At 38.9% G+C, this 27,445-nt stretch overlaps 1 protein-coding gene across 4 annotated transcripts in view; it reads left to right on the forward strand.

Annotated features, from left to right (window-relative positions):
- Positions 1-1,188: 1,188 nt before the first annotated feature.
- Positions 1,189-27,445, forward strand: part of mboat7 (membrane bound O-acyltransferase domain containing 7) — a 35,540-nt gene continuing 9,283 nt past the window's right edge. For 2 of the 4 annotated variants that reach the window (XR_012050396.1, XM_061957837.2), the window contains exons 1-7: positions 1,189-1,286; positions 8,151-8,233; positions 18,703-18,832; positions 21,717-21,843; positions 21,906-22,062; positions 23,115-23,310; positions 26,304-26,456. Coding sequence is in view for 3 of the 4 variants with exons in the window: in XM_061957837.2 (XP_061813821.2) it covers positions 8,158-8,233; positions 18,703-18,832; positions 21,717-21,843; positions 21,906-22,062; positions 23,115-23,310; positions 26,304-26,456 (839 nt within the window). In the remaining variant the exon portion in view is untranslated. Of the gene's footprint in view, positions 1,287-8,103; positions 8,234-18,702; positions 18,833-21,716; positions 21,844-21,905; positions 22,063-23,114; positions 23,311-26,303; positions 26,457-27,445 lie in introns of all 4 variants that reach the window. The other 2 variants (XM_061957845.2, XM_061957853.2) reach the window with 2 other exon arrangements.

The raw sequence follows: 27,445 nt of genomic DNA on the forward strand, positions 1-27,445 counted from the left end.
TTGTACATGTATGGTGGCAATACCAGTGTGTACATGTATGTGGGCAATAGTGTGTACATGTATGTGGCAATAATAGTGTGTACATGTATGTGGCAATAAGAGTGTGTACATGTATGGTGGCAATAGCGTGTACATGTATGGTGGCAATAGTGTGTACATGTATGGTGGCAATACTAGTGTACATGTATGATGGCAATAATAGTGTGTACATGTATGGTGGTATTAATAGTATATTCATGTATGGTGGCAATACTAGTGTGTACATGTATGGTGGCAATAATAGTGTGTACATGTAATGCAATAATAGTGTGTACATGTACGTGGCAATTCTAGTGTGTACATGTATGTGGGCAATGTGTGTACATTTTTGTGGGCAATAGTGTGTGCATGTATGCAGGCAATCAAATTAAAAGGCAATATTTGTATGTTTGATTAAGAGCTGTAGGAAATAAAATGACAAAGCAATATTTTTGTAAATGTGTATTTTGCATGTTCTCACTGACTGTGTGGGTTCTCTGGCTTCCTCCCACCTCCAAAGACATGCACCTGGGGATAGGCCCCTCCCACCTCCAAAGACATGCACGTGGGGATAGGCCCCGCCCACCTCCAAAAACATGCACCTGGGGATAGGTCTATTGGCAGCACTAAATGGTCCCTAGTGTGTGAATGTGATGATGAGGTGGTGACTTGTCCAGGGTGTACACCACCTTCTGCCCGAATGCAGCTGAGATAGGCTCCAGCGACCCTAAAAGGGACAAGCGGTTTGATTGAGACTTGTATTAGTAGATTGCACAGTACAGTACATATTCCCTACAATTGACCACTAAATGGTAACACCCCAATAAGATTCATGATACAGATATATACTATCATCATATATACTATCATCACACAAGATAATCATCAGAGTGTATACATTGAATTATTTACATTATTTACAATTCGGGGGGGGGGGGGGTTAGGTTTGGTTATCAGTCATCAACAATCGAGAACAGAGAAATGGATATTGAAACAGTGTAGGTCTGACTTGGTAGGATATGGACAGCAAGTAGTGGGCAGAGAGAGAGAGCAGAAGACATAAGAAAAAGTATCTACATTTGATTACTAACAATCCGGTAGAAAGTGTATAGTTGATGACATGAAGCAAGACTTACTAGCAGGCAGCCCCCACCCTCGCCACAAAGTAGGCTTCCGGTTGTGACGTCACAACTAACACGGAAGTAGGTGTGTGCTAACGGAAAGGAGCAAAGTAAGCACACATGAAGACAACCTGACGCTAACTCTCCGTAAGTACATATTTACATATTATATATCTATTAAACACTTAGTCTTGTATTGCGCTGCTAGCTTTGTGAAATGGCGCACAGCTAGTTGCTTAACCGCGTCTTTACTGTCACCTTTTTGTCTTCTACTCAGTAAACTACTGCAATGTAATCTCTACACATGTACTCTCTACTCATGTAATCTCTACTCATGTACTCTCTACTCATGTACTCTCTACTCATGTACTCTCTACTCATGTACTCTCTACACATGTACTCTCTACACATGTACTCTCTACTGTCCACAACCACCGGGCCGCGGCACGGTACTGGTCCGTGGACCGGTTGGTACCGGGCTGCTCAAGATATTAAAAAAATAAAAATAATACAAATTTAAATTTTTTTTTTATTTTTTTTTAATTAAATCAACATTAAAAACACAAGATACACTTACAATTAGTGCACCAACCCAAAAAACCTCCCTCCCCCATTTACACTCATTGTTGTTTCTTTCCGTTATTAATATTGTGGTTCCTACATTATATATCAATATATATCAATACAGTCTGCAGGGATACAGTCCGTAAGCACACATGATTGTGCGTGCTGCTGCTCCACTAATAGTACTAACCTTTAACACTTCATTTGACTTATTTTCATTCATTACTAGTTTCTATGTAACTCTTTTTATATTGTTTTACTTTCTTTTTTATTCAAGAAAATGTTTTTAATTTATTTATCTTATCTTATTTTATTAATTTTTTTTAAAAGTACCTTATCTTCATACCTGGTTGTCCAAATGAGGCATAATAATGTGTTAATTCCACGACTGTATATATCGGTATCGCTTGATATCGGTATCGGTAATTAAAGAGTTGGACAATATCGGAATATCGGATATCGGCAAAAAGCCATTATCGGACATCCCTAATATCAATAGTTACAAAAAGGTTGGGAACCACTGCTCTACATTACTATCACCTGACTACTTTATGTATTCTCTACATTACTATCACCTGACTACTTTTATGTATTCTCTACATTACTATCACCTGACTACTTTTATGTATTCTCTACATTACTATCACCTGACTACTTTTATGTATTCTCTACATTACTATCACCTGACTACTTTTATGTATTCCCTACATTACTATCACCTGACTACTTTTATGTATTCTCTACATTACTATCACGTGACTACTTTTATGTATTCCCTACATTATTATCACCTGACTACTTTTATGTATTCTCTACATTACTATCACCTGACTACTTTTATGTATTCCCTACATTACTATCACCTGACTACTTTTATGTATTCTCTACATTACTATCACCTGACTACTTTTATGTATTCTCTACATTACTATCACCTGACTACTTTTATGTATTCTCTACATTACTATCACCTGACTACTTTTATGTATTCTCTACATTACTATCACCTGACTACTTTTATGTATTCTCTACATTACTATCACCTGACTACTTTTATGTATTCTCTACATTACTATCACCTGACTACTTTTATGTATTCCCTACATTACTATCACCTGACTACTTTTATGTATTCTCTACATTACTATCACCTGACTACTTTTATGTATTCCCTACATTACTATCACCTGACTACTTTTATGTATTCTCTACATTACTATCACCTGACTACTTTTATGCATTCCCTACATTACTATCACCTGACTACTTTTATGTATTCTCTACATTACTATCACCTGACTACTTTTATGTATTCCCTACATTACTATCACCTGACTACTTTTATGTATTCTCTACATTACTATCACCTGACTACTTTTATGTATTCCCTACATTACTATCACCTGACTACTTTTATGTATTCCCTACATTACTATCACCTGACTACTTTTATGTATTCTCTACATTACTATCACCTGACTACTTTTATGTATTCTCTACATTACTATCACCTGACTACTTTTATGTATTCCCTACATTACTATCACCTGACTACTTTTATGTATTCTCTACATTACTATCACCTGACTACTTTTATGTATTCCCTACATTACTATCACCTGACTACTTTTATGTATTCTCTACATTACTATCACCTGACTACTTTTATGTATTCTCTACATTACTATCACCTGACTACTTTTATGTATTCCCTACATTACTATCACCTGACTACTTTTATGTATTCTCTACATTACTATCACGTGACTACTTTTATGTATTCCCTACATTATTATCACCTGACTACTTTTATGTATTCTCTACATTACTATCACCTGACTACTTTTATGTATTCCCTACATTACTATCACCTGACTACTTTTATGTATTCTCTACATTACTATCACCTGACTACTTTTATGTATTCTCTACATTACTATCACCTGACTACTTTTATGTATTCTCTACATTACTATCACCTGACTACTTTTATGTATTCTCTACATTACTATCACCTGACTACTTTTATGTATTCCCTACATTACTATCACCTGACTACTTTTATGTATTCTCTACATTACTATCACCTGACTACTTTTATGTATTCCCTACATTACTATCACCTGACTACTTTTATGTATTCTCTACATTACTATCACCTGACTACTTTTATGCATTCCCTACATTACTATCACCTGACTACTTTTATGTATTCTCTACATTACTATCACCTGACTACTTTTATGTATTCCCTACATTACTATCACCTGACTACTTTTATGTATTCTCTACATTACTATCACCTGACTACTTTTATGTATTCCCTACATTACTATCACCTGACTACTTTTATGTATTCCCTACATTACTATCACCTGACTACTTTTATGTATTCCCTACATTACTATCACCTGACTACTTTTATGTATTCTCTACATTACTATCACCTGACTACTTTTATGTATTCCCTACATTACTATCACCTGACTACTTTTATGTATTCTCTACATTACTATCACCTGACTACTTTTATGTATTCCCTACATTACTATCACCTGACTACTTTTATGTATTCTCTACATTACTATCACCTGACTACTTTTATGTATTCTCTACATTACTATCACCTGACTACTTTTATGTATTCCCTACATTACTATCACCTGACTACTTTTATGTATTCTCTACATTACTATCACCTGACTACTTTTATGTATTCTCTACATTACTATCACCTGACTACTTTTATGTATTCTCTACATTACTATCACCTGACTACTTTTATGTATTCCCTACATTACTATCACCTGACTACTTTTATGTATTCTCTACATTACTATCACCTGACTACTTTTATGTATTCCCTACATTACTATCACCTGACTACTTTTATGTATTCTCTGCATTACTATCACCTGACTACTTTTATGTATTCTCTACATTACTATCACCTGACTACTTTTGTGTATTCCCTACATTACTATCACCTGACTACTTTTATGTATTCTCTACATTACTATCACCTGACTACTTTTATGTATTCTCTACATTACTATCACCTGACTACTTTTATGTATTCTCTACATTACTATCACCTGACTACTTTTATGTATTCCCTACATTACTATCACCTGACTACTTTTATGTATTCCCTACATTACTATCACCTGACTACTTTTATGTATTCTCTACATTACTATCACCTGACTACTTTTATGTATTCTCTACATTACTATCACCTGACTACTTTTATGTATTCTCTACATTACTATCACCTGACTACTTTTATGTATTCTCTACATTACTATCACCTGACTACTTTTATGTATTCCCTACATTACTATCACCTGACTACTTTTATGTATTCTCTACATTACTATCACTTGACTACTTTTATGTATTCTGTACATTACTATCACCTGACTACTTTTATGTATTCTCTACATTACTATCACCTGACTACTTTTATGTGTTCTCTACATTATTATCACCTGACTACTTTTATGTATTCCCTACATTACTATCACCTGACTACTTTTATGTATTCTGTACATTACTATCACCTGACTACTTTTATGTATTCTCTACATTACTATCACCTGACTACTTTTATGTATTCTCTACATTACTATCACCTGACTACTTTTATGTATTCTCTACATTACTATCACCTGACTACTTTTATGTATTCTCTACATTACTATCACCTGACTACTTCGCTCTACCTTCCACATTTTTCATCCCATTCAAAGCGTTCCAACTTGAAACTGTTCAGCCTATTCAGGAATTGCGGGCTTTCCCTTGACAAATTCCCAAAATTCCCAGAATTCCAGGTTTTCCAGGACATTTTTCCCATTCAAAATGAATTGGCCATTTTTCAAACTTCCACCATTTCCAAATGTTTCAACCTATTCAAACCATTCCACCTTCAACACATTCCACCATCCTAGAAATTCAAACTATAATTTTTCCAAGTTAAAACAAAATTCCAGGAATTCCCAGAATTCCCGTTTTTTTTCAAAACCTTTTTTGACTCTTTTTTTCTGGCGACTACTCCTCCCACATTTGTCAACCCACTTCAAGCGTTCCACCGTCCAAACATTCCTCTTAACCAGGACAAAAACTAAGTTGTTTTTTCGAACTGGAAAAATTCCCAGTTTTCCAGGAATTCCTTAATACAGTTTGTCAATTAAAAATGTTACTACAACATTTCTTGATCAATTTGAAAAATTCCAACACCAACCATTTCAACTCATTCAGACCATTAAATATTTTTTTTTTTTACCATTTTCCAAAAAATTCCCACTTTTCCCGAAATTCCCAATTTTATCTGAAATCCCCATTGAAATGAATGTGACATTCTTCAAAGTTCCACAACTGTCACGTTTTTCATCTGATTCAAACTGTTCACACTTCAAAATATTCGGCCTGTTCAACTATTCTAAAAAAATTCCCAGATTTCCCATAATTACTTTTTTTTTCTCCTTTGCATTTTCGCCGTTCAAAATGAATTGGACATTTTTCTAACTTCCACATTATTCAAACCATTCCACCTTCAACACATTCCACTCATCCTGGACATTCAAACTACCATTTTTCCACATTCAACAAATTTCCAGGAATTCCCGTTTTTTGGCAACCTATTTGTACCCTCAAGTTCGACTACTCCTTTCACACTTTTCGGCCCATTTCAACCGTTCTACCGTCAAAACACTCCTCATATTCAGGTTTTCCCGAAATTCCAGGAATTTCTCAATTCAAAAACTGTTACTAATTCAACATTTCTTGACCGATTTAAACAATTCTAACACCAAACATTTCAGCTCATTCAGGACATTAATGCTCCTTATCATTTTCTAAAAAAAATCCTGCTTTTCCCAAATTTCCAGGAAGTTCCCATTGAAACGAATGGGACAATTTTCCAAGTTGCACAATTCCCACATTTTTCAACCTATTCAAACCATTCCACCTTCAACATATTCCACCATTCTGGATATTCAAACTATCATTTTCCAAGTTAAAAAAAAAATCCAGGAATTCCCATTTTTTCAAACCCTTTTTTGAGGGTTTTTTCTGACGACTACTTCTTCCATACTTTTCAACCCATTTCAACCGTTCTACAGTCAAAACACTCCTCATATTCAGGTTTTCCCGAAATTCCAGGAATTTCTCAATTCAAAACTGTTACTACTTCAACATTTCTTGACCGATTTAAACAAATCTAACACCAAACATTTCAGCTCATTCAGGACATTCATGCTCCTAAGCATTTTCAAGAAAATCCTGCATTTCCCAAATTTCCAGGAAGTTTTCATTGAAATGAATGGGACATTTTTCCAAGTGGCACAATTCCCACATTTTTCAACCTATTCAAACCATTCCACCTTCAACCCATTCCACTCATCCTGGACATTCAAACTACAATTTTTCCACATTCAACAAATTTCCAGGAATTCCCGTTTTTTTGGCACCCTATTTGCACCCTCAAGTTCGACTACTCCTTTCACATTTTTCAGCCCATTTCAACTGTTCCACCATCAAAACAATCCTCATATCCAGGTTTTCCCGAAATTCCAGGAATTTCTCAATTCAAAACTGTTACTAATTCAACATTCCTTAACCGATTTAAACAATTCTAACACCAAACATTTCAGCTCATTCAGGACATTCATGCTCCTAATCATTGTAAAAAAAAAAATCCTGCTTTCCCCAAATTTCCAGGAAGTTCCCATTGGAATGAATAGGCCATGTTTCCAAGTTGCACAATTCCCACATTTTTCAACCTATTCAAACCATTCCAACATCAACACATTCAACTCATCCTGGACATTCAAACTATCATTTTTCCACATTCAACACATTTCTAGGAATTCCCGTTTTTTGGCAACCTATTTGCACCCTCTAAATCGACTACTCCTTTCACACTTTTCAGCCCATTTCAACCGTTCCACCATCAAAACACTCCTCATTTTCAGGTTTTCCAGGAATTCCTCAATTCAAAACTGTTACTAATTCAACATTTCTTGACCGATTTAAACAATTCCAAAACCAAACATTTCAGCTCATTCAGGACATTCATGCTCCTTATCATTTTCTAAAAAAATCCTGCTTTTCCCAAATTTCCAGGAAGGTCCCATTGAAATAAATGGGACATTTTTCCAAGATGCACAATTCCCACATTTTTCAACCTATTGAAACCATTCCAGCATCAACACATTCCACTCACCCTGGACATTCAAACTAACACTTTCCCAAGTTCCAAACCAAATTCCATTTTTCCTGGAAATTCAAAGTCTTAAACATTCAAACTATTCTTACATTCATACTACATTCTGTCAGCAGTGGAACATTCACACATCCTCTAGTTAATGATTTAAAGTTCATTTGTCAACTTTTTCAGGACCGTTACGACTCGGGTGTGACAGGTTTTGGTCTTGTTTCCAGCAGAGCCACAATGTCTCCTGATGAGCTGGTGTACTTAGGAATACTTGCAGCCTCCATTCCTCTGGGATTCCTTTTCCGATACTTCAGTGAGTACATTCTTCTCGCTGTGTGTTTGTATTTGTCCGTGCTCGGAGTCACACTGGCTTATTCTCAACATGCCACTTGGATGTTGTTCTTCTTTAAAACCATCAGGGCTCCCTTCAGTATTTGTGAGCGTTCAAGGCCCCAGGGGTTCTTCTTTTAAAACCATTAGGGCTCCCTTCAGTTTTTGTGAGCGTTCAAGGCCCCAGGGACCCAAAAGGGTCCCAGTCATTAAAGTGTTGAAACAAGTCGGATATGAAAAACTTCCAACTGCCATCAAAACATTGATGAATCACCTTCAGATCCAGCAGTTTACTTCAAGTTTTGATCGTTTTTTTTATGTTTTACGCCTTTAAAATAAAAATTATATGGTAAAAACGAGGGATGGGAATCGAAAACCGGTTCTTATTTAGTACCTGTGGTTTTTTTTTTAATTTAAATGCAACCAGTTGCGTAATCCAATATTTATCAACTTTAGTAATTGACAGATTTGGATGAAGTTTTCAAAAATGTCAGATATTCGTCCTTGAACAAGTGCTTTGGAAGTTTTTATTCAATACGTATGAGCTAGGGATGTCCCGATCCAGGTTTTTGCACTTCCGATCCGATACCGATACTGACCGATACCGATACTGACCGATACTGGCCTATCCGATCATGTATTAAAGTTTAAAGTTATTTAGCCTACTTAGTTGTCAGAATCATGTTGAAAAGGGTTTTAGTACTCTTGATAACAACTAGCCAGCTGAATTAGGGGAGTTTGAATAATACACAATGGTTGGTAACAAGAAACTGACCTGTTTATTCAAGGATAAACACAAAATAGACAAAATTATACATGACAAACAGAAATGGCATCATTGAACTAGGGCTGGGCGATATGGCCTTTTTTTAATATTGCGATATTTTAAGGCCATATTGCGATACACGATATATATCTCGATATTTTGCCTTAGCCTTGAATGAACACTTGATGCATATAATCACAGCAGTATGATGATTCTATGTGTTTTGATTGATTGATTGAGACTTTTATTAGTAGGTTGCACAGTGAAGTACATATTCCGTACAATTGACCACTAAATGGTAACACCCCAATAAGTTTTTACACGTGTTTAAGTCGGGGTCCACTTAAATTGATTCATGATACAGATATATACTATCAGATATATACTATCATCATAATACAGTCATCACACAAGATAATCACATTGAATTATTTACATTATTTATAATCCGAGGTGTGGAAAGTAAAGTTAAAATATAGGGTAGAAATGCATCCATTTGCAGGAAATGTAGTCTTGATTTTCAAAATGTTCTTTCAAGGCTTGCATGTCTACATTAAAACATTCTTCTTCATACTGCATTAATATATGCTACTTTTAAACTTTCATGCAGAGAAGGAAATCACAACTAAAAAAATCACTAATTTTTTCATACGGTGTTGATGTGGAAATGTTAGCCTCGGCATTTTGATGGTGTGGGCGTGTGGCACCGAATGGAGATAAGCGTCTCGACAGACGTCACAATATTTGAACAATGATGACGAAAACTGTTTTCTCTGTCGTGTCCGTGTGTCGAAAATTGTTATGCGCTTATTTTTTTATTTGATTTTGTGCGTGGCATATAATTGCTATGCGCAGAGGACGCTTAAACAGTGTGCAATTGCACAGGCGAGCACCTTAGAGGGAGCGTTGCTCGCACGGCTGCGCTAGCATCACAGCTAACGTTAGCCATGCTGCTACCTCTCTGCTCGGGGAGGACGTATACGTATGTGACGTATGACGTGATAGTATGTGATGTATGACGTGACGTATGACGTGACAGTATGTGACGTATGTCGTGACAGTATGTGACGTGTGTAAGAAGGTGCACTTGCTGTCTGTGAGAGGGAGACACAGGAAAGAGTGAGAAGAGCCTGTCGTGTAATGCCAGCAGCTAAAAGCAACTGCGTGAGAATTCACAGACGTGTGGATGTGTTGAAGGTGTGCTGGAAAATGCGGAACGGAAATTAGGGAGCAGCAGAAAAGTGGAATGTATTATTTAAATAGGTGCGTTGGAAAACACGGAGCGCAGTTTTTTTTTTTAACTGGATCTGGATCGGCATTTTCCCATGCCTTGCCGATACGCATTTTTTTGCAAATATTGGATCGGGACATCCCTAGTATGAGCTTGTCCAAATACTTATTGTTGACGTTCACTCTGTCCCCACAGCAGGGATGTCAAACTTGTTTCCATCAAAGGCCACGTCGCCGTTATGGCTGATGTCCAAATTCCAAATGAGCTAATATTTGCTGATATATTTGCAAAAAATAACAAAGTTTACCAGTTCTAACGTTAAATATCTTGTCTTTGCAGTCCATTCAATTGACTATAAATTGAAATGAATTTGCAAATCATTGTATTCTCTTTTTATTTACCATTTATTTTTCAGACTATAAGTCGCAGTTTTTTTCATAATTTGTCCGGGGGTGCGACTTATACTCAGGAGCGACTTATGTGTGAAATGATTAACACATTAGTGTAAAATATCAAATAATATTATTGATCTCATTCACGTAAGAGACTAGATGTATAAGATTTCATGGGATTTAGCGATCAGGAGTGACAGATTGTTTGGTAAACGTATAGCATGTTCTATATGTTATAGTTATTTGAATGACTCTTACCATAATATGTTACGTTAACATACCAGTTGGTTATTTATGCCTCATATAACGTACACTTATTCAGCCTGTTGTTCACTATTCTTTATTTATTTTAAATTGCCTTTCAAATGTCTATTCTTGCTGTTGGCTTTTATCAAATACATTTCCCCCAAAAATGCGACTTATACTCCAGTGCGACTCATATATGTTTTTTTCCTTCTTTATTATGCATTTTCGGCCGGAGCGACTTATACTCCGAAAAATACGGTACTAAGGGTGTAACGGTACACAAAAATTTCAGTTCGGTACAGTAAGAAAACAACAAAATATACATTTTTGGGTTATTTATTTACCAAATGTGTAAACAATGGCTTTATCCTTTTAACATTGGGAACACTATAATAATTCTGCCCAAAAATAGAAATAGCTGTGTGTGTGATGGATGTGAGCCACCACTAGGCTGATCAGTGCAACAGCAGGCAGTCATGAATGATAAGCATAATAATAACATACATATACACACACAGGCAGTCATGAATGATAAGCATAATAATAACATACATATACACACACAGGCAGTCATGAATGATAAGCATGATAATAACATACATATACACACACAGTCAGTCATGAATGATAAGCATAATAACAACATACATATACACACACAGGCAGTCATGAATGATAAGCATAATAATAACATACATATACACACACAGGCAGTCATGAATGATAAGCATAATAATAACATACATATACACACACAGGCAGTCATGAATGCTAAGCATAATAATAACATACATATACACACACAGGCAGTCATGAATGATAAGCATAATAATAACATACATATACACACACAGGCAGTCATGAATGATAAGCATAATAATAACATACATATACACACACAGGCAGTCATGAATGATAAGCATAATAATAACATACATATACACACACAGGCAGTCATGAATGATAAGCATAATAATAACATACATATACACACACAGGCAGTCATGAATGATAAGCATAATAATAACATACATATACACACACAGGCAGTCATGAATGATAAGCATAATAATAGCATACATATACACACACAGGCAGTCATGAATGATAAGCATAATAATAACATACATATACACACACAGGCAGTCATGAATGATAAGCATAATAATAACATACATATACACACACAGGCAGTCATGAATGATAAGCATAATAATAACATACATATACACACACAGGCAGTCATGAATGATAAGCATAATAACGATAACATACATATACACACACAGGCAGTCATGAATGATAAGCATAACAATAACATACATATACACACACAGGCAGTCATGAATGATAAGCATAATAATAATAACATACATATACACACACAGGCAGTCATGAATGATAAGCATAATAATAACATACATATACACACACAGGCAGTCATGAATGATAAGCATAATAACAATAACATACATATACACACACAGGCAGTCATGAATGATAAGCATAATAACAATAACATACATATACACACAGGGTCCATTGCCAGGGTTAATGTGGTCAACATATACCAAATAAAAACTAAATAAGATAAGGCTCAGAATGGTTTCTTAACAAAGCCTTTCTACTTATAAAGTGCTTTTTTTGATTGATTGATTGATTGATTGAGACTTTTATTAGTAGATTGCACAGTACAGTACATATTCCCTACAATTGACCACTAAATGGTAACACCCCAATAAGTTTTTCAACTTGTTTAAGTTCACGTTAATCAACATTAAACTGCCTCAAGTTGTTGCTCAGATTAAATAAAATGACAAAACTTTTATTCTACATATAAAAAGTGCAACATTAAACAGTTTCAAGTCAACTCAGCCTCAGATTAACGTTTATCCCCCCCCCCAGCCTTTAACCCTGGTGACTTTCACTCAATCTTCATGTTTTTAATGCAATATGTACTTATATGTGCTGCTATAAAAACATTTGTTATTGCTTTAGCCCTGCCTGACTCGCTGAGGAGAGGCTGCTTGAATGCGGTGGGAGCTGTTTGCTTGTCTTTCTCTTCGTTGAAGCGATGTTCATTTGGGGTGGTGCTGCTTCAAATGGGTTAGCATGTTTGACGTGTTGTCAGAAGAAGCTGCTGAACAATGTCGGCAAACCTCCGTCCTCCATTGTTGTATCGCACCGCACAGCCAAAGTCTTCCCAAACGGGAGATGTTAAGGAGGCAGGAGGCTCTTCCAGCTCTGGCTTTTACATGTTGTCGCTGCTAGCATGCCGTGTGTTGTGCATTGTTTACACAACGTACTTAATATGTCCGTGTGGAAACTCCTTCCGTACACCTCCGGACCCAACCGCAACACCCGTACCCAAACGGTTCAATACAAATACACGTACCATTACACCCTTACCATTTACACAACGTGACAACTTCACTGCTTTTCTATGTATATGCATGTATATACTGTACATGTGTATGTATCTAGTTATATACGTGTGTATGTATGTAGTTATATACGTGTGTATGTATGTAGTTATATACGTGTGTATATATGTAGTTATATACGTGTGTATGTATGTAGTTATATACGTGTGTATTAGAGATGCGCGGTTTGCGGGCACAACCGCGGAGTCCGCGGATTATCCGCGGATCGGGCGGATGAAATAAAAAAAAAAAAAGATTTTATCCGCGCGCGGGTCGGGTCGGGCGGATTAATTACCGGTAGATTTTTTTATTTTTTTTTTATTTTCTTTTGCGGGTGGCAGTTAAACCAATTCGGAAATATATATACATAGTTAAATGTTGTTACCCACATACGAAAAACGAGCAGGCACCTGCTGCATATGCCACAACAGAAGAAAAAAAAAGAAAAGAGATGGACACTTTTACGGAGCGGAGAAGGGACGCCTCGCCGGGGTCCGGGACCGAGGCCCCTTCCCCCGAGAGGGCCCCACCGGGAGCCGTAGCTGAGGCGATCCGCGAGAAGGGCCCGACGCACGTCCAGGGTCACTACCGCGCCCACCGCACCGACACCCCGCCTCGTCCGCCTTCGCCGCGGCCGGCGTCACGCGCAGCAGGTAAGCAGCTTACCTGCCCGCCACCCCCGTGGCCGAGGGCTCGTAACATGGGTCACTCCGCGCGCTCCGCCCGCGCAGCTTACCTGCCCGCCACCCCTGTTGCCGGGGGCGCGTAACAGGGGTCACTCCGCGCGCAGTGCGCTCACGAAAGGGGTGGGGCTCACCCTGGTTGATATAGAGAGCAGGACGGTGGCCATGGAAGTCGGAACCCGCTAAGGAGTGTGTAACAACCCACCTGCCGAATCAACTAGCCCTGAAAATGGATGGCGCTGGAGCGTGGGCCCATACCTGGCCGTCGCCGGCAGCGAGACGCGCTTGGAGGTGCGCTCAGCGCGGCTCCCATATGATTGCGCACTGGTGTGCGTCTGGGTCGTGACAGCGTGGCACGCGAAAGTCTGTGCTGCATTGGATCAGTCTCCTTTCTTTAACAGGCAAAAGCTTTATAACCTCACCATACCTGCCAACTTTTGAAATCAGAAAAACCTAGTAGCCAGGGTCCAAGGGCCGCAGGCCCCGGTAGGTCCAGGACAAAGTCCTGGTGGAGGGTTCAGGGCTTCGCCCCCCGACGCAAAATGATTATTAGCATTCAGACAGGTTAAAATGTTGCTAAAACCATCACTTTTCTATCAGTCACAGTGACTTTTCAAAACAAAAATATTACAGCAAAAATCATATGGGTTGATTGGCATGTTTATTCTGTAAGCTAACTTCAATAGTTTGAAATTATTTTGACAGTTAATGCCAGTTATCCTGTCAACCTTTCACAAGACTTCAATTTGTTAATTGAAAGTATAAACAGTATAAACACTTTTTACAGTAAACAAATGGTAAAACAGTACTAAACAATTCCATTAAAAAAAAAATTGGTGTCATTATTAACTTTCTGTCCAAGCTTGTATAATCTACTGCCTTGTTCAATTGTAAAAAATATTCTGTGCCTAAAATTCACATTTCTATCACAATTATCATACTGTAAACATGGTAAGCTAACTTCATTAAAATTAATAGTCCTGTCAATAGCATGGAATTACAATTCAAATGTAGTTTTTTTGTAAGCCTTTCAAAAGAATTCAAAATATGAAAAATTAATGAAAATTAATTTAAGCCAACAGACACTTGAAAAGTGGCACATCACATCTCTAATGTAATCATTTTAACTTTTCAACAGAAATAGCACTGCAAAAATATTAAGGACATACTTCTGTATTTTGGTAGTTATGCTGTCAACATTTAACAAGATTTCTTCAACTTGGACTTGAAAGCATAAATAGTATAAACACTTTTAACAGTATGTCGTGCTGTGAAATACAGCCGACAGGATTGCGCACCAAACACGAAGCAAGGCCAAAGCACATGCAGGTGCAGGAGAAGAAAGGACTTCTTTCATTTAAGGTTTGTGATAAACCATCAAACTCATTCGTTAAAAGGACTCTATAGTAATATAAAGCGAATTTTTCTGGACATTATCATGCAAGAAAAGTTTATTTTTGGGACCGCGATCACCGCGTAATGATTTTTAAAGGTTGCATTACAAACATTTAACTGTCCCATGTGATCAGCCAGTGCGATTGGAAATCCATGCTCAATTAATGCCTCCGTAAATAAAACTTCGGGCGGGCGGGTGCGGGCGGGTGCGGGCGGATGGCGGGCGGATGGCGGGCGGGTGCAGTTCTGATCAAACGTTACATCGGGTGGATGGCGGATGGTTGACGACTTTCTGACGCGGTTGCGGATGAAATAAATTGCCTATCCGCGCATCTCTAGTGTGTATGTATGTAGTTATATACGTGTGTGTGTATGTAGTTATATACGTGTGTATGTATGTAGTTATATACATGTGTGTGTATGTAGTTATATACGTGTGTATGTATGTAGTTATATACATGTGTATGTATGTAGTTATATACGTGTGTGTATGTAGTTATATACGTGTGTATGTATGTAGTTATTTACATGTGTATGTATGTAGTTATATACGTGTGTATGTATGTAGTTATATACGTGTGTATGTATGTAGTTATATACGTGTGTGTATGTAGTTATATATGTGTGTATGTATGTAGTTATATACGTGTGTATGTATGTAGTTATATACGTGTGTATGTATGTATTTATATACGTGTGTATGTATGTAGTTATATACGTGTGTATGTATGTAGTTATATACGTGTGTATGTATGTAGTTATATACGTGTGTATGTATGACAGAAATACCATGGTCCGTAAACCAGGCACGGGTAGATTTTGCGCTGTGTGCAGGCGCCAAGTCCTGTTGGAACTTGAAATCTCCATCTCCATAGAGCAGGTCAGCAGCAGGAAGCATGAAGTGCTCTAAAACTTGCTGGTAGATGGCTGCGTTGACCCTGGATCTCAGGAAACAGAGTGGACCGACACCAGCAGATGACATGGCACCCCAAACCATCACTGATGGTGGAAACTTTACACTAGACTTCAGGCAACGTGGATCCTGTGCCTCTCCTGTCTTCCTCCAGACTCTGGGACCTCGATTTCCAAAGGAAATGCAAAATTTGCATGGTTGGGTGATGGTTTGGGGTGCCATGTCATCTGCTGGTGTCGGTCCACTCTGTTTCCTGAGATCCAGGGTCAACGCAGCCGTCCACCAGCAAGTTTTAGAGCACTTCATGCTTCCTGCTGCTGACCTGCTCTATGGAGATGGAGATTTCAAGTTCCAACAGGACTTGGCGCCTGCACACAGCGCAAAATCTACCCGTGCCTGGTTTACGGACCATGGTATTTCTGTTCTAAATTGGCCCGCCAACTCCCCTGACCTTAGCCCCATAGAAAATCTGTGGGGTATTGTGAAAAGGAAGATGCAGAATGCCAGACCCAAAAACGCAGAAGAGTTGAAGGCCACTATCAGAGCAACCTGGGCTCTCATAACACCTGAGCAGTGCCAGAAACTCATCGACTCCATGCCACGCCGCATTAACGCAGTAATTGAGGCAAAAGGAGCTCCAACCAAGTATTGAGTATTGTACATGCTCATATTTTTCATTTTCATACTTTTCAGTTGGCCAACATTTCTAAAAATCCCTTTTTTGTATTAGCCTTAAGTAATATTCTAATTTTGTGACACACAGAATTTTGGATTTGTTGCCACTTCAAATCATCAAAATTAAATGAAATAAACATTTGAATGCATCAGTCTGTGTGCAATGAATAAATATAATGTACAAGTTACACCTTTTGAATGCAATTACTGAAATAAATCAAGTTTTTCAAAATATTCTAATTTACTGGCTTTTACCTGTATATGTTTGTCTTTTTATCTATATATATATATGCATGTACATATATATGTATATACGTGTGTGTGTGTGTGTGTGTGTGTGTATATATATACACTATATTGCCAAAAGTATTTGGCCAACCATCCAAATGATGAGAATCAGGTGTCCTAATCGCAGGTGTATCAAATCAAGCACTTAGGCATGGAGACTGTTTCTACAAACATTTGTGAAAGAATACATTTCCTCACGCCTAAATATTCCAAAGTCAACTGTTGGCTTTATTATAAGAAAAATGAAGAGTTTGGGAACAACAGCAACTCAGCTGACAGAGAAGGGTCAGCGGATGCTGAAGCGCATAGTGCAAACTCCATGTGACCTTCCAATTAGCCCACGCACAGTACACAGAGAGCTTCATGGAATGGGTTTCCATGGCCGATCAGCTGCATCTAAGCCATACATCACCAAGTCCAATGCATAGCGTGGGATGCAGTGGTGTAAAGCACATCACCACTGGACTCTAGAGCAGTGGAGACGCCTTCTCTGGACTGATGAATCACACTTTTCCATCTGGCAATCTGATGGACCAGTCTGGGTTTGGAGGTTGCCAGGAGAACGCTACATTTCGGACTGCATTGTGCCGAGTGTGAAATTTGGTGGAGGAGGAATTATGGCGTGGGGTTGTTTTTCAGGAGTTGGGCTTGGCCCCTTAGTTCCAGTGAAAGGAACTTTGAATGCTCCAGGATACCAAAACATTTTGAACAATTTCATGCTCCCAACCTTGTGGGAACAGTTTGGAGTGGGCTCCTTCCTCTTCCAACATAACTGTGCACAAAGCAAGGTCCATAAAGACATGGATGACAGAGTCTGGTGTGGATGAACTTGACTGGCCTGCACAGAATCCTGACCTGAACCCCATAGAACACCTTTGGGATGAATTAGAACGGAGACCGAGAGCCAGGCCTTCTCCACCAACATCAGTGTGTGTTTGGAAGAATGGTGGAAAATTGCTATAAACACACTCTGCAACCTTGTGGACAGCCTTGCCAGAAGAGTTGAAGCTGTAATAGCTGCAAAAGGTCATATTGAACCCTATGGGTTAGGAATGGGATGGCACTTCAAGTTCATATGTGAGTCAAGGCAGGTAGCCAAATACTTTTGGCAATATAGTGTATGTGTATGTATGTGTATATATATATATATATATATATATATATTTCATTTATTTAAATATAATTTATTATCAAACAATTACCATTTATGAACACACACAAAAATACCGAAAATTGGTACCGGTATCAATTTTCAGGTACTGGGAGTCAACAGGAAATATTTGATACTTTTCAAAATAATCCAGATAAAAGTTTGTTTAGAAAAAAAAAGTATTTTCCAGCTCATTTTGTTGTGTGTTTGATGTCCTGGGTGTGCAAATAGAACCGATTGGGACATTTTAGACTGGCCAGAAGTTGAAAGACGTGTCCGTGTGGCCGCAGGTCCTCCAGTAAAGCAGGGGGCAGCGTGTCTTCTGGGGGTCCTCATCACCGTGGCAACCTGTCACGTCCACACCCTCCACTCTCTGCTGACGGTGGTGGGAACATGGCTGATCGTCAAGAGCAGCTGGAGGTCAGTCACACCTCCTGCACCCTTCTCAGGGGAAACAATCACTTTTTATACACATAAATGCACACAAGTGCAAAAATAAGTTTTACTTTCCAACTGTCAAACTGAAGGAATAAGAACTGTACAGTAATATTATATATAAATAATGCAGGTAACCAATTAAAGGATATTCACTTTTACTTCTCATTATCGTAGAATTGTTTACTTTTGTACTGGAATTGGAAGGTCAATAAATGTTCAACGAAATGAACAAAAAATTATAATAAAATGGACTTATGTCAAATGTATTTAAATATTGAACATTTTAAAGTGCATTTTTTTCCCCAGTTGTAAAAACGAGATCGGACTTGGTCTTTTTATTTGTTTTATAAATATGACAGACAATGACAGAATAGGACAGAATATCACAGAATATGATAGAATATGACAGAAAGTGACAGAATATCACAGAATGTGACAGACAATGACAGAAAAAAGGACAGACAGGGACAGAAAGTGACATCATATCACAGAAAATGACAGAATAGGACAGAAAAAGCACAGACAGGGACAGAATGGGAGAGAAAAGGACAGAAAGTGACATAATATCACAGAAAATTACAGAATATCACAGAAAAGGACAGAAAGTGACAGAATGTGACAGGAAATGACAGAATATGACAGAATGGGACTGAAGAGGACAGAAAGTGACATAATATGACAGAATGGGACAGAATGGGACAGAAAGTGACATAATATGACAGACAATGACAGCAAAAGACAAAATGTGACAGACAATGACAGAAAAAGGACAGACAGGGCCAGAAAGTGACATAATATCACAGAAAATGACAGAATAGGACAGAAAAAGCACAGACAGGGACAGAACGGGAGAGAAAAGGACAGAAAGTGACATAATATCACAGAAAATTACAGAAAGTGACAGAATAGGACAGAAAGTGACATAATATGACAGACAATGACAGCAAAGGACAAAATGTGACAGACAATGGCAGAAAAAGGACAGACAGGGACAGAAAGTGACATAATATCACGGAAAATGACAGAATAGGACAGAAAGTGACATAATATCACAGAATAGGACAGAAAAAGTACAGAATAGGACAGAAAGTGACATAATTTCACAGAAAATGACCGAATAGGATAAAAAAAGGACAGAATAGGACAGACAATGACAGAAAGTGACAGAATAGGACAGAAAGTGACAGAATAAGACAGAAAGTGACAGAAAATCTCAGAATGTGACAGAATAGCGTAGAAAAAAAAGACTTCTTAAAAAAAAGTAGCATTGTTTGTGTATCAGTTGAAATGTAAACAACATGATGGCACTAACACTTCCTGTCTGCATGTAAACACTTCCTGTCTGCGTGTAAACACTTCCTGTCTGCATGTAAACACTTCCTGTCTGCGTGTAAACACTTCCTGTCTGCATGTAAACACTTCCTGTCTGCATGTAAGCACTTCCTGTCTGCGTGTAAACACTTCCTGTCTGCATGTAAACACTTCCTGTCTGCGTGTAAACACTTCCTGTCTGCATGTAAACACTTCCTGTCTGCGTGTAAACACTTCCTGTCTGCATGTAAACACTTCCTGTCTGCATGTAAGCACTTCCTGTCTGCGTGTAAACACTTCCTGTCTGCTTGTAAACACTTCCTGTCTGCGTGTAAACACTTCCTGTCTGAATGTAAACACTTCCTGTCTGCTTGTAAACACTTCCTGTCTGCGTGTAAACACTTCCTGTCTGCGTGTAAACACTTCCTGTCTGCATGTAAACACTTCCTGTCTGCATGTAAACACTTCCTGTCTGCCTGGAAACACTTCCTGTCTGCATGTAAACACTTCCTGTCTGCGTGTAAACACTGCCTGTCTGCGTGGAAACACTTCCTGTCTGCATGTAAACACTTCCTGTCTGCGTGGAAACACTTCCTGTCTGCGTGTAAACACTTCCTGTCTGCGTGTAAACACTTCCTGTCTGCATGTGAACACTTCCTGTCTGCATGTGAACACTTCCTGTCTGAATGTAAACACTTCCTGTCTGCATGTAAACACTTCCTGTCTGCGTGTAAACACTTCCTGTCTGCATGTGAACACTTCCTGTCTGCATGTGAACACTTCCTGTCTGAATGTAAACACTTCCTGTCTGCATGTAAACACTTCCTGTCTGCGTGTAAACACTTCCTGTCTGAATGTAAACACTTCCTGTCTGCATGTAAACACTTCCTGTCTGCGTGTAAACACTTCCTGTCTGCATGTAAACACTTCCTGTCTGCCTGTAAACACTTCCTGTCTGCCTGTAAACACTGCCTGTCTGCCTGTAAACACTGCCTGTCTGCGTGGAAACACTTCCTGTCTGCATGTAAACACTTCCTGTCTGCGTGTAAACACTTCCTGTCTGCATATGAACACTTCCTGTCTGCGTGGAAACACTTCCTGTCTGCGTGTAAACACTGCCTGTCTGCGTGGAAACACTTCCTGTCTGCATGTAAACACTTCCTGTCTTCATATAAACACTTCCTGTCTGCGTGTAAACACTTCCTGTCTGAGTGTAAACACTTCCTGTCTGCGTGTAAACACTTCCTGTCTGCATGGAAACACTTCCTGTCTGCATGGAAACACTTCCTGTCTGCGTGTAAACACTTCCTGTCTGAATGTAAACACTTCCTGTCTGCGTGGAAACACTTCCTGTGTGCGTGTAAACACTTCCTGTCTGGGTGTAAACACTCCCTGTCTGAATGTAAACACTTCCTGTCTGGGTGTAAACACTTCCTGTCTGCGTGTAAACACTTCCTGTCTGGGTGTAAACACTTCCTGTGTGCGTGTAAACACTTCCTGTCTACGTGTAAACACTTCCTGTCTGGGTGTAAACACTTCCTGTCTGCGTGTAAAGGCTGGCCCCTGGACTGAGTCTCTGCTGGACCTTCCTCTACCTCCTCTTCTTCCGCCTGGTCACATGGTTTGGTCTGCCCCCGCCCACGCCCTTTGCCAACGCCGTGCAGCTCCTCCTCACCCTGAAGGTAGACAACACCCGTGTCACGCGCTGGCAAGCACACCTGCCGACACATTGTGACCCTGCCAGATGGTGAGCCTGGCCAACGAGGTGCACGCCTTCCACGCCAACAACAAACAGGAAGCCAGCGCCTCCACCAAGTCTTCTGTGATTGGTTGTCTGTCCAGAGAGCCCTCGCTGTATGACGTCCTGTCCTACGCCTACTGTTATGTTGGCATCATGACAGGTGAGTCCTGCTGTTGTGTTGGCATCATGACAGGTGAGTCCTGCTGTTGTGTTGGCATCATGACAGGTGAGTCCTGCTGTTATGTTGGCATCATGACAGGTGAGTTTTACCGTTATGTTGGCATCATGACAGGTGAGTCCTAATGTTATGTTGGCATCATGACAGGTGAGTTTTACCGTTATGTTGGCATCATGACAGGTGAGTCCTACTGTTATGTTGGCATCATGACAGGTGAGTCCTACTGTATGTTGGCATCATGACAGGTGAGTTTTACCGTTGTGTTGTCATCATGACAGGTGAGTCCTACTGTTATGTTGGCATCATGACAGGTGAGTCCTACTGTTATGTTGGCATCATGACAGGTGAGTCCTACTGTTATGTTGGCATCATGACAGGTGAGTCCTACTGTTATGTTGGCATCATGACAGGTGAGTCTTACTGTTATGTTGGCATCATGACAGGTGAGTCCTACTGTTATGTTGTCATCATGACAGGTGAGTCCTACTGTTGTGTTGTCATCATGACAGGTGAGTCCTACTGTTATGTTGGCATCATGACAGGTGAGTCCTACTGTTATGTTGACATCATGACAGGTGAGTCCTACTGTTATGTTGGCATCATGACAGGTGAGTTTCACCGTTGTGTTGTCATCATGACAGGTGAGTCCTACTGTTATGTTGGCATCATGACAGGTGAGTCCTACTGTTATGTTGGCATCATGACAGATGAGTTTTACCGTTATGTTGGCATCATGACAGGTGAGTCCTACTGTTGTGTTGTCATCATGACAGGTGAGTCCTACTGTTGTGTTGGCATCATGACAGATGAGTTTTATCATTGTGTTGGCATCATGACAGGTGAGTCCTACTGTTGTGTTGTCATCATGACAGGTGAGTCCTACTGTTATGCTCTCCAAATGAGCTAAACAGATGTAACAAGTGGAGTGGTCCACACTCCTGATCTATTGAGAAAGAATCAAAGATCATTTGTTGGGCAGAAGCTGCTGCTGTACTGACTTTTACCTGGTCCTGGTCTTCCCCTCCCCCGCCAAGGCCCCTTCTTCCGCTTCCAAACGTACTGGGATTGGTTGCAGCAGCCCAGTCCGCTAGCGCTGCCCGGCTGGGCGCCCTGCCTGCAGCGGCTGAAGCCGGTGCCCGTGTTTGGCGCTCTCTTCCTGGCCGTCAACGCCGTCTTCCCTCTGGCCTACGTCCGCTCCGACCTCTTCCTGGACCACAACTTCTTCTTCAGGTAACATTTCCTACCTTTCACGTGCTCTTTGCAAGCCCAACTAGGGCTAAACACTGTACCACCGTACCACCAGTTTCAGCCCGCTTTTTTATGACCTAGTCAAAATAAGGAGCAGGAGAAAACTACACAATTGTAATAGCTGAAAGAGCTTTGTTTAGTATATCTGAGGGCCCTAACATACTGAAAACTCCCCAATTTTTGTGAAAAAAGTGTTATTTTGGGGCTCCAAAGTGCAATGAAAGCAGCAAATTAGTAGCAAGCCCAGATTTGAACATTTCCTGTTCTCTGGCCAACCATCACATCAAAGTTTGATGCCATGCCCCGCCCACATTCTTTGCATTTTATCATCACCCGTCAGTTTACTGTCTGTATCTATATTAGTGATCAGATATATTAGTGATGCCCTGCGATGAGGTGGCGACTTGTCCAGGGTGTACACCGCCTTCCGCCCGATTGTAGCTGAGATAGGCTCCAGCACCCGCGCGACCCCGAAGGGAATAAGCGGTAGAAAATGGATGGATGGATGGATATATTAGTGATCAGCTATTTTAGTGATCGGCTATATTAGTGATCAGCTATATTAGTGATCAACTATAGTTCTGATCAGCTATATTAGTGATCAGCTATATTTGTGATCAACTATATTAGTGATCAGCTATATTAGTGATCAGCTATATTAGTGATCAGCTATATTCGTGATCAGCTATATTAGTGATCAACTATATTTGTGATCAGCTATATTAGTGATCAGCTATATTCATGATCAGCTATATTAGTGATCAGCTATATTAGTGATCAGCTATATTAGTGATCAGCTATATTCGTGATCAGCTATATTAGTGATCAACTATATTTGTGATCAGCTATATTTGTGATCAGCTATATTCGTGATCAGCTATATTCGTGATCAGCTATATTAGTGATCAGCTATATTTGTGATCAGCTATATTAGTGATCAGCTATATTCATGATCAACTATATTAGTGATCAGCTATATTAGTGATCAGCCAGCTATTTTAGTGATCGACTATATTAGTGATCAGCTACATTCGTGATCAGCTATATTAGTGATCAGCTATATTTGTGATCAGCTCTATTTGTGATCAGCTATATTCATGATCAACTATATTAGTGATCAGCTATATTAGTGATCAACTGTATTTGTGATCAGCTATATTTGTGATCAGCTATATTAGTGATCAGCTATATTCATGATCAACTATATTAGTGATCAGCTATATTAGTGATCAGCCAGCTATTTTAGTGATTGACTATATTAGTGATCAGCTATATTCGTGATCAGCTATATTCGTGATCAGCTATATTAGTGATCAGCTATATTCATGATCAGCTATATTAGTGATCAGCTATATTAGTGATCAGCTATATTTGTGATCAGCTATATAAGTGATCAGCTATATTTGTGATCAGCTATATTAGTGATCAACTATATTTGTGATCAGCTATATTTGTGATCAGCTATATTAGTGATCAGCTATATTCATGATCAGCTATATTAGTGATCAGCCATATTAGTGATCAGCTATATTTGTGATCAGCTGTATTAGTGATCAGCTATATTCGTGATCAGCTATATTTGTGATCAACTATATTTGTGATCAGCTATATTAGTGATCAGCTATATTCCATCCATCCATCCATTTCCTACCGCTTATTCCCTTTTGGGGTCGCGGGGGGCGCTGGAGCCTATCTCAGCTACAATCGGGCGGAAGGCGGGGTACACCCTGGACAAGTCGCCACCTCATCGCAGGGCCGATCAGCTATATTCGTGATCAGCTATATTAGTGATCAACTATATTTGTGATCAGCTATATTTGTGATCAGCTATATTAGTGATCAGCTATATTCATGATCAACTATATTAGTGATCAGCTATATTAGTGATCAGCCAGCTATTTTAGTGATCGTCTATATTAGTTATCAGCTACATTCGTGATCAGCTATATTAGTGATCAGCTATATTTGTGATCAGCTCTATTTGTGATCAGCTATATTCATGATCAACTATATTAGTGATCAGCTATATTAGTGATCAACTGTATTTGTGATCAGCTATATTTGTGATCAGCTATATTAGTGATCAGCTATATTCATGATCAACTATATTAGTGATCAGCTATATTAGTGATCAGCCAGCTATTTTAGTGATCGACTATATTAGTGATCAGCTATATTCGTGATCAGCTATATTAGTGATCAGCTATATTCATGATCAGCTATATTAGTGATCAGCTATATTAGTGATCAGCTATATTTGTGATCAGCTATATAAGTGATCAGCTATATTTGTGATCAGCTATATTAGTGATCAACTATATTTGTGATCAGCTATATTTGTGATCAGCTATATTAGTGATCAGCTATATTCATGATCAGCTATATTAGTGATCAGCCATATTAGTGATCAGCTATATTAGTGATCAACTGTATTTGTGATCAGCTACATTCGTGATCAGCTATATTAGTGATCAGCAATATTAGTGATCAGCTATATTAGTGATCAGTCAACTATATTAGTGATCAGCTATATTCATGATCAGCTATATTTGTGATCAGCTATATTAGTGATCAGCTATATTAGCGATCAGCTATATTAGCGATCAGCTATATTAGTGATCAGTCAACTATATTAGTGATCAGCTATATTCATGATCAGCTATATTTGTGATCAGCTATATTAGTGATCAGTCAACTATATTAGTGATCAGCTATATTCATTATCAGCTATATTTGTGAGCAGCTATATTAGTGAGCAGCTATATTAGTGATCAGCTATATTAGCGATCAGCTATATTAGCGATCAGCTATATTAGTGATCAGCGCCTTCACAACGGACCTTGTCGCGTGTTCTTGGGAGGAATTAGTGAAGAAGTAATACAACATAAATCACAGGAGGACTGCTACATGACAAATCAAAAGTCAGGCGACGTCACCTCGGTATTAGTGATCAGTTTGTCCCTTCCCCCCCTCAGGTTCTTCTACATGGTGGCAGTGTTCTTCATGTTCAGGATGCGCTTCTACGCTGCCTGGTGCAGTGCAGAGGCCGGCTGCATCAGTGCTGGACTGGGCTGCTATCCTCAAGGAGCTCACTGCAAACCTGGGGGAGGTCCCACTGTCTGCTACAGGTCATCATGCTAACCTCTCTTATCTCAGCTCTTCAGCTAAGTTTGTACCTTTAAGAACTGCGCATTTTGTTACTTGGCGCTATCTTAGAAGTAAGCTAACTTGTCATACTCTAACATGCTAACGCTAACATGCTTACGCTAACATGCTAACGTTTCGTGCTAGCTTAACTAATTCTGTTTGTTTACACCTAAAAACAGCGCATTTTATTACTTGGCGCTCTCTTAGAAGTAAGTTAACTTGTCATACTCTTAACATGCTAACGCTAACATGCTAATGTTTTGTGTTAACTCATTTTGTTTGTTTACACCTAAAAACAACGCATTTTATTACTTGGGGCTATCTTAAGAATTAAGCTAACTTGTCATACTCTAACATGCTAATGCTAATATGCTAATGCTAACATGCTAACGTTTCGTGCTAGCTTAACTAATTCTGTTTGTTTACACCTAAAAACAGCACATTTGATTACTTGGCGCTATCTTAGAAGTAAGCTAACTTGTCATACTTTAACATGCTAATGTTTCATGCTAGCTTAACTAATTTTGTTTGTTTACACCCTAAAAACAGCGCGTTTTATTACTTGGCGCTATCTTAGAAGTAAGCTAACTTGTCATACTCTAACATGCTAACGCTAACATGCTAACGCTAACATGCTAATGTTTCGTGTTAACTCATTTTGTTTGTTTACACCTAAAAACAGCTCATTTTATTACTTGGCGCTATCTTAAGAATTAAGATAACTTGTCATACTCTAACATGCTAATGCTAACATGCTAACATGCTAACGTTTCTTGCTAGCTTAACTAATTCTGTTTGTTTACACCTAAAAACAGCGCATTTTATTACTTGACGCTATTTTAGAAGTAAGCTAACTTGTCATACTCTAATATGCTAACGCTAACATGCTAACGCTAACATGCTAACGTTTCGTGCTAGCGTAACTAATTCTGTTTGTTTACACCTAAAAACAGCGCATTTTATTACTTGG

This window comes from Nerophis lumbriciformis, linkage group LG04, assembly GCF_033978685.3.
Source record: "Nerophis lumbriciformis linkage group LG04, RoL_Nlum_v2.1, whole genome shotgun sequence".
Taxonomy (NCBI): Eukaryota; Metazoa; Chordata; class Actinopteri; order Syngnathiformes; family Syngnathidae; genus Nerophis; species Nerophis lumbriciformis.